The sequence below is a fragment of the Gadus chalcogrammus genome, chromosome 21, assembly GCF_026213295.1.
Source record: "Gadus chalcogrammus isolate NIFS_2021 chromosome 21, NIFS_Gcha_1.0, whole genome shotgun sequence".
Taxonomy (NCBI): Eukaryota; Metazoa; Chordata; class Actinopteri; order Gadiformes; family Gadidae; genus Gadus; species Gadus chalcogrammus.
This window is the reverse complement of record NC_079432.1, coordinates 15,381,995-15,399,205: the sequence shown is the minus strand read 5'-3', so window position 1 is coordinate 15,399,205 and position 17,211 is coordinate 15,381,995. Positions and strand designations below refer to the sequence as shown.

Here is a 17,211-nt window from a genome sequence, read left to right as displayed (position 1 = left end):
AGGCCAAGAGAACTGGCTGGCTCCATCCTGGGGGTCCAGCTGGACTCTTTGGTGGTGGTGTCTGAGAGGAGGATGCTGTGTATACTGCACAATATCCTGGACAACAATGCTCACCCTCTCCACCAGGTGCTGACCTCGAGCAGAAGCACCTTCAGCAACAGACTCATCCTCCCCCGGTGTAACACAGAACGCCAGAGGAAGTCTTTTCTTCCTGTGGCCATCAGTCAGCAACGCCTTCCCACCTCCGTTGACTGAAGGAGGTAGTGGGCACGGGGCGTCCATGACTGAGCCGACGGCTCCAACTCAATGGGGATCAGTCGACAGACGCATGTAGTGGGCACGGGGCATAGACTGTTTGAATCTACCTCCGGCTGCAGAAGGGACCGTGGAGACACTATGCCCTGAGACCAATGTCACTTTATTTATTTATTTAATTATTTTTACCCAATTTATTTATTAAATCACTTTAGTTAATTTATGCTGCCAACAATTGCTGCTATAATATTTATTTATCACTTGACCACTTTTACCACTAATACCACTTTTATCTAATCGCTCCTTTTAACTTATTTAGTTTGTAATTATTTTAGTTCCATCTATTTTATCTATTTTGACTCTAACCCTGTATTACTTTCCCACCTTTGTATTGTAACTGTTGCACAATAATTTCCCTCGGGATAAATAAAGCATCTTGAATCTTGAATCTAGATGTTTTGGTTTGCAGGAAACCTCACGGGGCCAGACAAAAATTAAGAAGGGCCGTATTCAACCTATGGGCCACTAGTTCAATAGGCCTGGTCTGATTGATTCGACTATCACGCTTTTACTATACCTTGATATTAGCTGCTATGGTTAGGGTTAGGTTGTGATTTTTATTATTTTGCTCTCGAATGTTCACAGCGAGGGTACCGTAGAGTTCTAAAGGGTCCAGTTGAGTTGGATGCAACCCGGCCAATCACAGCCAGAGTAGGGCGGGTCTTGGCGTGGCCATAGTGAGATTCATAAACGCTGTCAGGCCAGGGGCAGCATTGCCCTATATTGGGCCAGATTTCCCAACCAATCCGGCCCAATCTGGCCAGACTGTTCAGGGGAGCTTGCTCAGCTGTTTACCTGTAGACTTGACTACAGCCAAGTCCCTGGTATGGGTTTTCAGAGAGGGGGCCACTCTTGTGACGTGTGACTCTTGAGGCGATGTCTACAGGATGGCAGACATGAACAACCTAAGTAGTTTGAGAAAAGGATACTGCATTTCATAAAATTGCTTATTGTTTGCTGGATTCCGGATTGATCGAAAATGTAGTTGACCTGACTAACTACAGTATATGCCATCATAGATGATAATCGACCAGGATTGTGTGTGTATGAGCCATAGCTTCGGGTCTATAAGCGATTTAATGGTAACATTAATCAAAATAGCTTTCCTGGAACCATCACCATATCGTGATATCTGTGGGCTCACCACCTTCAGGAAGACCCGCTGGGGTCGGGTGCACTGCCACATGGGTGGCGGTGAAGGTCAGGGGTCTCAACGGACCAGACCCGGGCGGCAGAAGCTGGCTCTGGGGACGCTGAACGTCACCTCACTGTGGGGCAAGGAACCGGAGCTTGTGAGGGAGGTGGAGCACTACCAATTAGATCTGGTGGGGCTTACCTCTACGCACAGTCTCAGCACTGCACCGTACTCCTGGATAAGGGTTTGACTCTATTCTTCTCTGGAGTTGAAGAGCTTGAGGCGCCGGGCGGGTGTGCGGATAAATCCCTGGCAGAGCTCCGCGGTGTTTGAGTTTACCCCGGTTGACGAGAGGGTCGCCTCCCTACGCCTAAGGGTGGTGGGGGGGAAAACTCTGACTGTTGTTTGTGCGTATGCACTGATAAGCAGTTCAGAGTACTAAGCCTTCTCGGAGACCCTGGATAGAGTCCTGTATGGGGCTACAGTAGGGGACTCCGTAGTTCTGCTGGGAGACTTCAACCCCACGTGGGCAGCGATGGAGACACCTGGAGAGGCGTGGTGGGGAGGAACTGATCTAAACCCGAGCGGTTGTTTGTTATTGGACTTCTGCGCTTGTCATGGATTGTCCATAACAAACACCATGTTCGAACATATGGGTCCTCATAAGTGTACCTGTTACCAGAGTACCCTAGGCCGAAGATTGATGATCGATTTCGTGATCGTGTCATCCAATCTGAGGCCGCACACTCGGGTGAAGAGATGGGCAGAACTGTCGACCGACCACCATCTGGTGGTGAGTTGGATCAGGGAATGAGATTCTGGACAGACCTGGTAAGCTGCAATAGGTAGTGCGGGTGAATTGGGAATGTCTGGAGGAGGCCCCTGTCCTAGGGATCTTCAACTCACACCTCCAGCTGAGCTTTTCTGGCATTCCTGTTGAGGTTGGGGGCATTGAGCCGGAGTGGGCGGTGTTCAAAGCCTCCATTGCTGAAACTGCGGCGGTGAGCTGTGGCCTCAAGGTCTACGGTGCCTCAAGGGGCGTTAACCCTCGGACCCTGTGGTGGACACGATGGTCACGGAACCCGTACAACGGAAGAAGGAGGCCGTTGCAGGGTATCGACAGGCTCGAAGGGCTGCAGCTGCTGCCGTGTTTGAGGCTAAAAAGCGGGTGTGGTAGAAGTTCAGAGAGGAGATGGAGAAGGACTTTTGGTCGGCACCAGAGTGTTTCTTGAAGAAACCCGCACCAGGAGGGGGAAACAGGGAACCATCCAAGCTGTGTACAGGGATGGGACTTTGTTGACCTCAACTGAGGAGGTAGTCAAATGTTGGAAGGAACACTTTAAGGAACTCCTGAATCCGACTAACACCCTCTATGATGGTGGCAGAGCTTGAGGTTGATGGGTGGAGGTCACCCGTCAATTTCCCCGGTGGAGGTCACGGAGGAGGTCAAACGTCTCCACAGTGGCAAACCCCAGGGATTGATGAGATCCAGCCAGAAATGCTGAAAGCTCTGTGTGTTGAGGGTCTGTCTTGGTTGACACGCCTTTTCAACATTGCGTGGGAGTCTGGTACAGTGCCAAAGGAGTGGCAAACCGGCGTGGTGGTTCCTCTGTTCAAAAAGGGGGACCAGAGAGTGTGTGTCAATTACGTTCCTAATCTCACCTATGGTCATGAGGGATGGGTGATGTCCGAAAGGAAGAGATCGCGGCTACAAGCGGCCAAGATGGGTCTTCTCAGGAGAGTGGCTGGCGTCTCCCTTAGGAAAAGGGTGAGAAGCTCAGCCGTCCATGAGGAACCTCGGATTAGAGCCGCTGCTCCTTTACTTAGAAGTGAGTCAATAGAGGTTGTTCGGGCATCTGGTAAGGATGCAACTGAGCGCCTCCCTTTGGAGGTGTTCCAGGCACGTCCAGTTGGGAGGAGACCTCGGGGAAGAGATTATATCTCAACACTGGCCTGGGAATGCCTTGGGATCCCCCCGTCAGAGCTGATCAATGTGGCCCGGGAAAGGGAAGTCTTTGGCACCCTTCTTGAGCTGCTGCCCCCGCGACCCGACCCCAGATAAGTGGAAGGATGAGGATGAGGATAAGGATTAATTAATAATGTTCATACAGAGATTAGCATCCTTAAATATGTTAAGAGGAAGAGGACATCTGACCAGCAGGTCATAGGCAGAGAATTTAGGAAAGGAGGAAAAGGTTGTATTTGGATTCAAGTCCCCTTGCCAAAGTTCTAGACCAGTCTTTAGTAACAGCAGGATTCTGGTACTTGTAGAAGGCGATCGCAAAAATTCAAATTACGTAAAATGTTTCAAGCATACAAAGAGGCCGTAACAATGCACACACATCAGGCAAAGTGTATTAAAAGACAATTTTATTTATATTATAATATATTATAGCCCGTCTCTCTACCTGTACACCCCTCTTTAAAATATTCCCTCCCCAGTCTGAGTATCTTCTATCTTCTATCACTGCACAGACCCTCTTAGAACCCCACTAATAAGTACATATAGTTCCCAAAAGTCCCAAAAATAAGCATTAAAGTGCTTTATTTAAAATAACTAAATATATATATTTATGGCAACCTGGCCCGGGCCAATTAAGGAGATGCAGAGCACCTGAGGAACAGGTGGAGAAGCAGGGCTTAAATAGCCTGCTTCTCCAGTCATTCAGGGCTCTCCCAGCCCGGTCGTCGTGGGTGACGGGATTCCACCCACCCTATTCGTGAAGCAACACTTTAGCCAATGCAGCCTCCTACGTAAGTACTGACATAGGAGGCTGCATTGGCTAAAGTTGTTTGGATGCACAATGTTTTATAACAAGGAGAGGCAAAGTTGTGCATTACAATGCAAACACAGCAATAATTGGCACCAATATGGCGCACTTAGAAGAGCAATCAACAACTGAATAAATGCCAGGTATAGCCTATCGGAGACTGGCACGCAATCAGTGCACTTGCGAATGAAAGCCTGCAGTATGACCGATCGTGTGACATTATTTAACCATCCATCCAAATACAATCAGACAGATACATCATTGAACACATACACAAAGCACATTCGTCCAACCACGGCGGATGCTGACAACATTTTACACAACAAGCCAAACATTACCACGGCAGGTGCGCTCTCTTTTGACAAAATTTGAGACCCCCTCAAATGTTGATTTTGAGGCTTTTAGAGGGTTTCATTGGTAAATCGGGGGGGTCGAGCCCCCCCGGACTCCGTATTTCGCACACTTGTCCTGCCTGCATATAGGCTGAACTCGACTTTACTGTTAGGCTACAAATAAACAAATGGTGAGCGATAATGCATGATAATGCATAATAATTAGTGCACGATCAATATACAATAGGATTGTTATTACGTTCTGCATGCGGCTGCCGATGTCAGGGAACATTCAGCATTGTGTTTAAGGTTTGAGCTGCACATGGGGCGACCCCGTTCGGAACAATAAGTGTAGACAGAGGGTCTGTTTAACATTCTCAGAGGAAGGGCACCAGCCTGAGAACCAGAAGCAAAGAGTATTGTGTGGTTCAGACAACCCTGGGAAGCAGAACACGTCCAGTAAGCCAATACAGTCATCGGTTCAGCTAATAGGCGTTGACACAGTTCTCTACTGGCATGACTCCCTCATGACCCCTGACCTCTAAGATATGAGGCTTGAAATGTAATGTAGCGCATAAACCAACACATTAAAGCAACTATCTGGAAAACATAACAATATTTAGTATTTAATTATTAGGCAGAGACTTCTATGAAAACGACTTACAGTGAGTTCAGATACACACAATCCATGAGCAGAGAGGGTATGGGGGCATCTTGCTCAAGAATGAAACAGGTTGACATTGGGGATCCAACCTTTCGACTGGGAGGAAAACCCTGGCAACAAGTGGTTTTCAACCTCTAACCCAAAGCACAAACGGATATTCACAGCAACTTAGGAATTAAGTAAGTAAGATACGTTTTAACAATATTACACACAGTCAACTGTCAAAAACACCCTCAAATGGATACAGGTTACTTCATATCGAACAACCTTTCCTCATTTAACTTGATCAAACCTCCCATTTCTGGAAACCAGTTTTAAGTGTTAATGACTAATGCCTATGACCTTACAGAAAGGTGCTTATCTTTAATGTGTTTAACTTCCTCATTGCAGTGGCGCCCCAGACATTTTTAATAGCGGTGGTAAGTAAGTAAAACTATGGTAAGGAATGAAACAGGTAGAGTGTTGACATTGGGGGTTCAAACCATGAACCTTTCGGCTGAGTTCCACAACAATCCTTTGTTATGTATCTATATTATACATGCGTTAGGCTATTCCTTGTTCTTCAAGTAGGCTGTCCTTTTCCTTAAAAAGACAAATATTCAGCTTTCATTTAAATGACTGATTGTAGGGAACATTACATTTCCTGGGGCTGGCTGGCTATGAATGAGTTAATTTTGTCCAACAAGGAATCCACACCCTAGGAAAATGAAAATTATTGATTTAAATGAATAATATATAATGTTAAATATAAGAATGAAGCAAATTAAGCCTCAGCAGCAGGGGTGAGGGAGGCGTCCAGCCATTGAATGAGGGTGCCGCTCTGCCGGGCCAACCCTAGGGGGCGCCACTGCTGCATTGGTCTGATATACCATAAATCTAAATAGTACGTAAGATCCAAGTGAAAATGTATAAAGGACAATACTTTAAAACTTTAATTTCACACATCATCACACATCGATCACACATTATCCAATAATAATGCAGATTCTTTGCCGGTTTGGGGTTAAGGAATACATTCATGATTCAGAAAAGCACCAAAGGTAGAAAAACATTTTATTAAATGGTTAAACTTCATTTAATTTCTTTCGCCACTAGGTGGCGGCAATGGTTGGTCTGTGGTTTTGAGCCAAACTGTAAGACAACTGTCAGTTTTTTTTAGTATGGCAGCTCTCTCTCTCTCTCTCTCTCTCTCAATCTCTCTCTCTCTCTCTCTCTCTCTCTCTCTCTCTCTCTCTCTCTCTCTCTCTCTCTCTCGCTCTCTCTCTCTCTCTCTCTCTCTCTCTCTCTCTCTCTCTCTCTCTCTCTCTCTCTCTCTCTCTCTCTCTCTCTCTCTCTCTCTACTCATACCTCATCCTAAATATAATACAGTTAACACTATAGACATCAACCTATATATAATACAGGCGAACACTATATGCCTCACCCTATCTATTTACTCAGATTTCCTGGCTGGGATTAATACAATACATCCCTTATATAATACTGCAGACCCCACCCTAATATATATATGACCATATCACCCAACATCAACACATACCCACACACTCTTTGCAATCCGGACATAGTGTGGGCATGTCAATGCAGATCATGTCTTCACAAACCCACCTCCCCCTCCTCCTCCTGAACCTCCACCTCCCAACACCTCCTCGTCCTCTTCAACCACCACCCCCCCTCCTCCTCTTCCTCACTCTCCACCTCCTCGTCCTCGTCAACCACCACCTCGTCCTCCTCCACCAGCTGCTCCTCCTCCCTCTCAACCTCCTCTCCTCCACCGCCCCCTACTTCTCATTGTCCCGTCAACCTCGTCCTCCACCACCTCCTCTACCTACCTCTACCTTTTTGTAGCGGAGCCAATGTCAGAACAGACAGACAGACAGACAGACAGACAGACAGACAGACAGACAGACAGACAGACAGACAGACAGACAGACAGACAGACAGACAGACAGACAGACAGACAGACAGACAGACAGACAGACAGACAGACAGACAGACAGACAGACAGACAGACAGACAGACAGACAGACAGACAGACAGACAGACAGACAGACAGACAGACAGACAGACAGACAGACAGACAGACAGACAGACAGACAGACAGGACAGACAGACAGACAGACAGACAGACAGACAGACAGACAGACAGACAGACAGACAGACAGACAGACAGACAGACAGACAGACAGACAGACAGACAGACAGACAGACAGACAGACAGACAGACAGACAGACAGACAGACAGACAGACAGACAGACAGACAGACAGACAGACAGACAGACAGACAGACAGACAGACAGACAGACAGACAGACAGACAGACAGACAGACAGACAGACAGACAGACAGACACACACACACACACACACACACACACACACACACACACACACACACACACACACCTCTTGTTATGTCTGACTTTTGTAAACATGTTCTTCATATTTCTGCTGCACCACAACAAACCAACCACTCCCAAACCAAACCCTGCTTGCTTCACCCACAGGCTCCACCCTCCTCAGGAACTAATCCGACAGAGTGAAGTTGTGACAACAATTCAAAAAAATATATTCTAATAATTGTCTTTCTTATTTGTTGGATTACAAATCATAGTTCACACATCATTCCAATTGCCAAATTAAATCTTTAAATAAAATTTGATTTGATCATTTCAATAACATTAATGGTTTTACATAAATTTAGGGGAGGGTGTTACATGACGTTGTGTTGTTGAAGTGTCTCGTTATACTGCAATGGAGACGGATGACAAAAGATTTCTTCACGGATCCGCTGATTATACTGGTGGTGAGGTCAACACCACCCTGTTCCTAGTGCCTGTCAATCACGCCGTGACGTCCTATATCCCAGGCGTTTCCGGTGTGGGAGGCGGGAGCTACTCCCTGGCCAACCCTCTCATTCCAGAGCCAGGGAGAGACAGGCGTGTCAGGTTAGTTGGAGCTAGTGCTAATTACTATTCCTTCAGTGATTGGTATTTCAAAGTAAAAGTTCAGTTCAGGTTTTCTCCCCTATCTTTTTTGTAGAAGCAGTGGAAGCAGATTTGTTTCAACAATGACACATTTGTAGATAAAACCTTTATGTAACATTCTAATCTAGTAGCCCTCTAATCTAGTTTGGAGGGCTACTCAGGTTGTTGTGTTTGGTCTCAAACTGAATCTTTGAAAAAAGTGTAGGAAGATATCATTGTTGTCTAATATTATGGATGCTGCTTCTTATAAGATATCAAGCTGGGACGTTTATCCAAAGTGAATTTCAATGAGCGCATTCAACCATGAAAATACAACCCAGAAATGGCAGAATCCTGGGAGTAAATTACGAAGTTATATATTAACTTTTCCTGGGCCAAGATGGAAGATTGCATGTCCCAACAGATGAGTTTTCGGTCTATGACATAAAATGTGTGTGGGGTTTCTGTTTTCCTGATGTCAGTGGGGATCACGTCCCACCATCGTGGAGCAAGGATAGCAAACAATCGAGAGACCTAATGAATGTCGCTTCGGTGATAAAGTAATGAAATCATATCTCCCCAAACGTTTCAAACGTTTAATTAAATTGCATAGGTTGGATAACTTTTTACTGATCTGGTTTATATATCAGTTAGCCCAGTGGCGGACTCAGACTGTTTGAAGGGCAGGGGCGAAAAAATAAAAAGGGCACATTCTGGACAAAATGGGGCCCCACCAGCGGACACAGTGGCTTTTCTAACTTGATGGTGTTTTGCTCCCCCAACGGAGCCTTAAAGGCAGCGCTGCCTGGAAGGTCCTATCCCCTAACATTAGCAAGCGCTGCCTTGAAGGTCCCATTCGGGGCACTTGTTACATCTCCATGTAGCACTTAAAATAATAGTTGGGATCATAATTTAAACGGGGGGTCTGGGGTCCTCCCCCAGAAAAAAAATTGCTTCAAAGACACTGTTTCCCCTCATTCTAGTGACTTTATAAACACCAAAATTAGTTCTTCACATCATTGTGCACTTTCACATTTTAGCCAAAGAAAGGAGGATGCCTTACTGCTTTCATCTTTACTAAAATTTAAGTACAAATTAGACATTTAAGGAAGTTTTCCTTCATGTTGAGGTGATAGCTGACCATTATCGTCTCTCTTGCATGAAATGACCTACACTTGAATGATCTTGAACGCTCAAAAAATGTATATACATTTTAAACGGATTATGCAAACTGAAAATATTAAGTTTTTCTAACTTGGCATCTAATTGCGGTTTTCCACTATGGGTACTGACATACTCTTAATCCGCTTTTTGCTTCGTTGTCCAGTGGAGATTTAAGTACCACTCGATGTAGCTGTTTGTCATGGCGACGCCACATGAAAGCAACGCCTCGCATTCCCCGTTCGTCAGCTACCAAAGAGAGGAACGTCTGCACCTCAATAGCTAACCACAACATGTTTTTTTCGGTTTGCCATATTCTTGCTCCAGAAGGCACATCATCATCATCAGGGGCAACCTATAGGGCACTCATTCATTTTTGTTCACGTGTAAAGGGCAGCCAATAAGGCACTTTCTCTAATTTTCACCACCATATAGGGCACTTTAGCACACTTTTTCTACCATGGGGGCACCAGATGGGGAGAAGGGCAGTAGAAGGGCACCAGACGGGCGGAAGAGCACTAGAAGGGCACTATATGGACCAGAAGAGCAGAAGGGCACTATCAGGGCACTAGAAGGGCACTGGAAGGGCACTGGAAGGGCACTAGAAGGACCAGACGGGCAGAAGGGCACTATCAGGGTACTAGAAGGGCACCAGACGGGCAGAAGGGGACTATCAGGGCACTGGAAGGACCAGACGGGCAGAAGGGGACTATCAGGGCACTAGACGGGCAGAAGGGCCCTATCAGGGTACAAAAGGGGGCACTAAAAGGGCATCAGACGGGAAGAAGGGGACTATAAGGGCACTCACTAAGGCACGTCATTGAATTTTCCTCTCGTTTTCGACATTCTTGAAGGGCACTTTAGCACGCTTTTTCAACCATTGAGCCACGAGGGGGGGGCCCCCTCCCTGAGTCCGCCACTGAGTTAGCCTATATATTATAAATAAAACCAAAAAGTATATAATGTGAATCTTGTTAAAAGTGCTGTACACCCCATATGACAAGGAGATCATCTTGGTGTATAATCATGTATCTTCAGAGCTAAAGAATGATATCATATATTTATGCATTAACTTTTTAAAATGTAGATAGATGGCAAGATTTTAGATAGCAAACAAACATTATTTTTTATTACTTCCCTGAAAACTAGGAAAATACTTTGGACTTTTACTTTTGGAAATGAGACCGGAAGTCATCCTTTACTGCGGACGCTTGCGGTAGTGGGAGCTCGCTGGGGAGAACCTCAGCCATATTCCGCTGCCTGCCGAGCCACACCGGCAACCGATGTGGAAGCCATCAAAAAGGGCCACATTTCCAGGAATACATGCACGTTAAGATTTAGTGTGGATGTACTCCTCCGATTCCACGACGTGACGACACGTTGTGGAAATGCTCCCGAGCTGATAAGAAGAGGAACGGACGGTCGCCGAGCAGCCCAGTAGAGACTCGACGGCGGACTCGCCTGACATCCCGTATTCCCTAAACGGAAAGTACAGATTTACCGGGATTAAAGCAAATGTTAGATTCCTAAAGCCTCGAGGCTGGATAACTCCGAACGGCGGCTACACAGAAACCCGACTACTAGGCGGATTCAGAGGCGCTCGACATCATGCCGGGATTATGATTTAAGGTGAACACCAGCTAGCCGTGCTGCTAGCCTTTATAGCAAGTTGGGAGTCGGATCCCGAGCCGACATCCACAACTAGTTGAGGCAGCGTTCAGGGAAAAAAGGGGCTGGGTTCTTGACATTCTCCGGTCCCTGAGTCGGGAAGGGGTTTCGCTGCGCGAAGAAGGGAGTGGTTGTCAGCCGAGACAAGTGAGAAATTGCCCGAAAATGTCAGCCAAGGTGCGCCTGAAGAAGCTGGAGCAGCTGCTCCTGGACGGACCTCGGCACAACGGGACATGTCTGAGCGTGGAGACCCTCCTGGACGTCCTCGTCTGCCTCTACAACGAGTGCTGCAACTCGCCCCTCAAGAGGGAGAAACACGTGACGGACTTTCTGGACTGGGGTAAGTTGTTGGCCTTAAATGGCTGATAAGCAGCCATGGCGTTAATACTCCCAAACCCCGGGATGGTGGTGTTATCCTGTGCCCAAAGCCTTGTGTCTACAGCCAGATACATAAGATGCTTGTGCGCACGGAAGCCGCAGCAAACACACAGATTAACCCCATGTCCACTAGTCTAGAGATTATACCTCTTGTAATACATATCTGCTATTCGGATCAGGCCGCTATGGGCCATAAAAGTAGATGCCATCGTAATTGTGTCACGGCGTCCTACTTCCGGTTCCCGGATGACTACACTGCCCTGACCAACACAGCTCGGGAGGGAGGATGTGCTGTGGGAGTGTTGGCAGCGCATGTTTACTGGCTAATGGTCGGTGTAGAATACTATGGTGGTCTAGAGAACATAATCTCTCTTTCTGGGCACCCAAATGGACATAGAAAAGAGAGGGACTGCACGGTTATTTACCTATTGACCCAGCCCAGCTTGTCATTTTAAACTGGCTGGGTGATTCTGCAGTTAGACAGGTGAAACCACCAGGTTGGTATCATCAGTCAAACAGGTACGGTCAGGTAGCTCTACTGTAGTAGAGGTACGAGCACCGGGTATCTACAGCAGGTACGAGCACCAGGTGACCTCGGTAGGACAGGTGAGACCACCAGGTCTGTAACTACAGTTGTACAGGTGAGGTAAGGTTACTCTAATGTAGGACAGGTATGAGCACCAGTTAACTACAGAAGGACAGGTATGAGCACCAGTTAGCTACAGAAGGACAAGAATGAACACCGGTTAACTTGAGTAGAACAGGTGGAACTACAGTAGGACAGGTGACCCTACTCTAGCACAGGTACGACCAGGTTACTCTCCGGTAGAGTAACCTGGTTTACCTGGCCCAGTATTGCTTGCTGGGTTGGCGAGGGACTGGTTAAAACCCTCTTCTGACTAATTGTGTCGCATCTATATTCCAACTATAAACCATAAGAAACATGTTTCCCCTGGATGGTGTGTGTCACGGCACCACAATAGGCCTATCCTAATTCCTGGGGTGGGGGTAGGAGATGCTGGTTCGAAAATCCTGTCCATTTACTCAGTCCATTTATAGACGCAGTTATCAAGCTCAGCTCTGAAACCATCTGGGTGGCTCCACCACAGATTATGTAGGCTATGGTCAGATGAATATAGGCTTGCCTTAGTAGCCTAGCACAAAGAGATTATTAATCCACAGTGTATGACACAGCGTTGGCTGCGCTGGATCTAGGGGCTGAGAATTACATGGCTAGGAGTGACCTTTAGAATCTTGTTTTCTGCATTATGTTAATGCTACATAGTCACTCTGGACCTGTGTAGTCAAAATATTGAATGTTAATGTAACCATTGTCCCCTATGTGTTGTATACTGGAAACCTAATGGTAACTTCCACTCACCCCCTTCGGAGCTGCCATTAAGGCTGTTGTTAAATCATTAAGCAGGAGCTTACAGCCAAAGTAACTTGCAGTGATATTTTTCATCTGCATGCCATTAATGAGCAGGTAGGGTTGAGCCATATTGCTCAAAGCATGCCTGCAGGTCGACTGAGGAGTACTGCAAATTTGCTTAATGGCATACCTCAATTATTGCACTAAATACAAGAAATCAAGTAACTTCAAGATGACGCAGGCCTCGTGTTTGGTAACAGTTGTACAATTATAGCTTTGCAGCTGAGCCTGACAGAAATCCCATGTGAAATAGTTTGTTTACATTTGGTATTGTCATTGAGATTGATTCATCATTGTTGCCGTGCAAAATCAAATTAGAAATGGGAAGCTTTGCTACTTATAGACCCTGATAAACTACTCTTTCTCTGTTTAAAACACTTATTAAAAGTTATTCTTCCTGGTTCGTGCATTACACACACAACAACCTTCAGATGTGGGAGTTCATTCAACCCAACCACAGAGAGTTGTTGTCCTGCTCGCTCGACTCGTAGAACACAGCATTAACACTGGCCCGGTTGGGGGTTGGATTCCCACTAGGGCCGCCCAGAATGACAACACATGCACTCAAATTATGAAACGCCCACCAATTGTGGCTTTTTTATTATTATGATGTAGCTTTTAAATATAATCTTTCATGAGACGATTTTGTCCGACGCGATAAACTAAGCACAATCAAAGCTTCCAAAAACAATTGGGAGTAACTACATCAAATTCTAAGTGCTCCGCCGCTATGTTTCTAGAAAAACAACTTGATAGAGTGCAGCCAGAGTAGTGATAGACTGCTGGTAAATATATCAGACCTCGGGTCCCTAATAGACTGAGAACAAAACGCAAAGGGAGAGGCACTCATTAATGACCCCATTACAGGAGCCCTGTTGTGGGAGGTTGCATACTGTCTGAAATTGAGTTTCGAAAACACAAACCATCTAATTCATCTATTGCCCTTATGAGAAACTTGCAGTTAAAATGTATCTTGAAACATTATGCAAGCGTATTAAGGCTAAGCAGATGTGTTTTTACCATATTATGTCTAAAGTATTTCTGACTTGTATACTGAAACGACAACACCAGTCAATTCTGCCCCAGGTAGGACCTGGATGGCAACCAATGATTCTTTGACTCATCCCTCAGATATCCAATCAAGTTGGGGCATGTCAAAAATGTGCAACACCCACCAAAAACAGCTTGGTGGACTTGAAGTGAGACCTGGTCTGGTGTGTGTGTACATAATATGTAGAGACTTGAATATATATATAGATAGATAGATAGATAGATAGATAGATAGATAGATATGAATCATTAACACAAATAATACACTAACATTGGGTGATGATGCTGGTTAATCAAACCAGCAGCAATTCTGTCATGTTGTTGAAAGATGACTATATTCTTGCTTCTGGATTCACGGTTGGTTGATCATTGACAGTGGGTGTGGTGGCCCTCACCACAATATATTTTATTTATTTAACCAAGCCTTATTTAGCTTTTATGTTCTCCTTCATGGGTAGGGCAGACACAGCTCTGTGTCTACCCAAGCCAGCGGCTGGGCCATGACTGCAGGCATTCACCAGTGCATGCAAAGCTGCGGAGGAGCTGACGTCTGGATGAGATGTGTTGGGGAGGGGGGGCAGGCACAGCCGGAAGTACATGATGTACTGTATACACGGATCACATGACACGACAGGCGGGCACAGAGCCTGTATTAGTGTGTCCCTCGAGGCCACGCCCTCTTGTGACGCGGCAGGAGTCGAGGTCTGAGTGGAGCTAAAGTTAGCAATTTAGCATTAGCAGCTTAAAAAGGGATATATGGTCAACTTGCCGCTTAGTGCACGAGTCCCAACGTGACGTAATCATCGGGGCTCTAGTGTGGGACTCTTGTATCTACATCAGGGCCTTTATTCTTCCCAGCACACTCTTGTACAGATCACAAAATCCCCAAATTAGGGCTGTGCTATGATGTCCTCTTTTTCTCCCTGTCACATCCCCCGATCAAACATGGCTGATATCGTACATCGGAGCGTTCCTACGCCTGAAGTCGAGAAACACATGCAGACACTGGGTCGGACAATAAATAGGGTTCACCTCGCCCTGATAAACCAGTCACACATAGGACTTGGTGTGTCGGTCTGATGTTAGGGCACAGCACACTGAAAGCATGCGTGATTTACACCCTTTCATGCTATACGTTGATACGGCAGATACATGGTCAAGTGATTCCCATCAGGTTTTGTACGACGGACCGGTCCACTAGTTTTATAAAATGTCCACAGACCGGTTAGGCGAGAAAGAGAAAGGCAGGCACAATGTGTTGGCAGCCCCATGCCATTATTAAAGATGGATGTGTGTTATAATTATAATAATTTTCAGTATAATTTTTTAAGTATAATCTTTGAGTATTTTTAATATCAACAATCTTACATTTCTTCTAATATTTGCTTGGCTCAGTCAAAAATGATTGTCATACTATTTACTTGTAGTACATTTTACAAAGCTTTGACATAAGTCCCATGACTTGGATCATTAAATAACCTATAATGACTGTAAACCAAAGTCACATATTCAAGTAAACTCATTGAAATTGCCTAAGTTTTCCAATAACCTTTTTTTCCTATATTCTATTTAGCATTAAGCTATAACAATTTTAAACTCATGCCGACTTGCATTTAAATTATTACTCAATAACATTGTGTACTTGTAACTTGTTGGCACATAAATCTTAATGCAGATAGATCTGTATTCTATTCTTCCATTTATTTTTCTTTCAGAATTGTGTGGAACCCTTTTATAAGATCAATTGAAACACAACATCCAAGTCAGTCTCAGTGTCTCGCTCTGTAAATAGCTCAGTGTCAACTTTATAATTCAAGCTTCATCAATGGTTTCACAGAGTGACCAGAACGGCCCACAGTAGTAAAGAGTGTTGTGTTTGTGTTTGAATTCATTCTCTGTGTCGTCCACAGTGAAACCCTTCACCACCACCGTGAAGGAGATGCGGCTCCACCGTGACGACTTTGAGATGCTCAAGGTGATTGGTCGAGGAGCTTTCGGAGAGGTAAGAACCAGTAACGGGCCGAGCAATGTGATTGGTTGAATGCCACTGTTGGCACAGGCAATCGCCTCCCTGAGCTCAAGCTTATTAATGTTGTTGCCAAGAAGCTAGTCTATTTTCTATCTCTGGCATAGTACTTGTGGATGTTACCACACATTATTTACTAGTTGGTAGTACAACGTGTAGAATTTACTAGCTTACGGTATTGGACATTTTGGTTTATGGTTAGGGTATGTAAAACACATTTTTGTTTACTATTAAAGGTATTCTTAACCTCCGCTTCTCCCTCTCTTCCGTCTCTATTCTTCCTGTCTACTATTCAGGAAGTGCAGCCAGATAACGCTTGGCCTGCATTTCCTGTTTACAATGGACAAGGCTTCCCAGTTTCATTACGCTGTGTCGGTTCTCAGAAACTAGTTCAGTCATGATTGGTTGTTGAGAGGAAATATGATGTAAATTACACCATTAAATACATAACCCAATCATATTCGGCTGTTAATTAAAGTAAGCCTATTGAAGCTAGCACCGAGTTGTGTTGGTAGGGGTGCTGACATACACTTAAAATAATCCAACCTCCTGCTTTATAATAGAAGACTGGGTTGTACTGTAAACTAGGCAGCTTGAAGCTCTTAATTTGGCACAGGTCTAGCTAGCTTGGCAGTAGGCTAATGCTACCGCTATGGGCTAGCTTTGTCAGAGTTTTACATTAGGCTATGGACTAGTGTTCTTAGCTCTGCCTTAGGGTGAATGCTAGCTAACACATAGCTCTACTAACGTCTTTGGGATAGCTTCCTCAGGCCTTTACATCACTCAAGTAGACTTAAGATAGGTTAGGTTTGGACTGGGGGAGGGTATTGAAAGGGTTTGGATAGTGTAGAGTATTGAGGATTCACCAGGAGGAAACCACCTGTCAATAATTAAACCATGATGCTCTTTGATCTCACCTGTAAATCGTTTACCTACACCCCTCACACTTGGTTTAACCGCAACTCTGTTGTCTGACTTTAGCTAACTAACATGTTTATCCAGTCTTTAGCTAACTAACAATTATATACACCCAATTCTCAGCCGTCCTTTTAGCACGATTCCACTTGACGTGTGTGTGTGTGTGTGTGTGTGTGTGTGTGTGTGTGTGTGTGTGTGTGTGTGTGTGTGTGTGTGTGTGTGTGTGTGTGTGTGTGTGTGTGTGTGTGTGTGTGTGTGTGTGTGTGTGTGTGTGTCAAGCAGGTCAGGCTCAATGACTGTTCCTCTGTCCATAAAAGGAGAGCGAGACCAGAGAGGGGGAGAGAGACCTGCCATATATAATGGCAAACAATGCTGCAAGTTAGCAGTGATGGTTTAAAC

At 45.3% G+C, this 17,211-nt stretch overlaps 1 protein-coding gene across 2 annotated transcripts in view; it reads left to right on the top strand.

The window, feature by feature from the left end:
* Nucleotides 1–10,552: 10,552 nt before the first annotated feature.
* Nucleotides 10,553–17,211, top strand: part of cdc42bpb (CDC42 binding protein kinase beta (DMPK-like)) — a 40,200-nt gene continuing 33,541 nt past the window's right edge. For both annotated transcript variants that reach the window (XM_056580679.1, XM_056580678.1), the window contains exons 1-2: nt 10,553–11,348; nt 15,779–15,870. In XM_056580679.1, the coding sequence (XP_056436654.1) occupies nt 11,174–11,348; nt 15,779–15,870 (267 nt within the window). In that variant the 5' untranslated portion in view covers nt 10,553–11,173. The remainder of the gene's footprint in view (nt 11,349–15,778; nt 15,871–17,211) is intronic.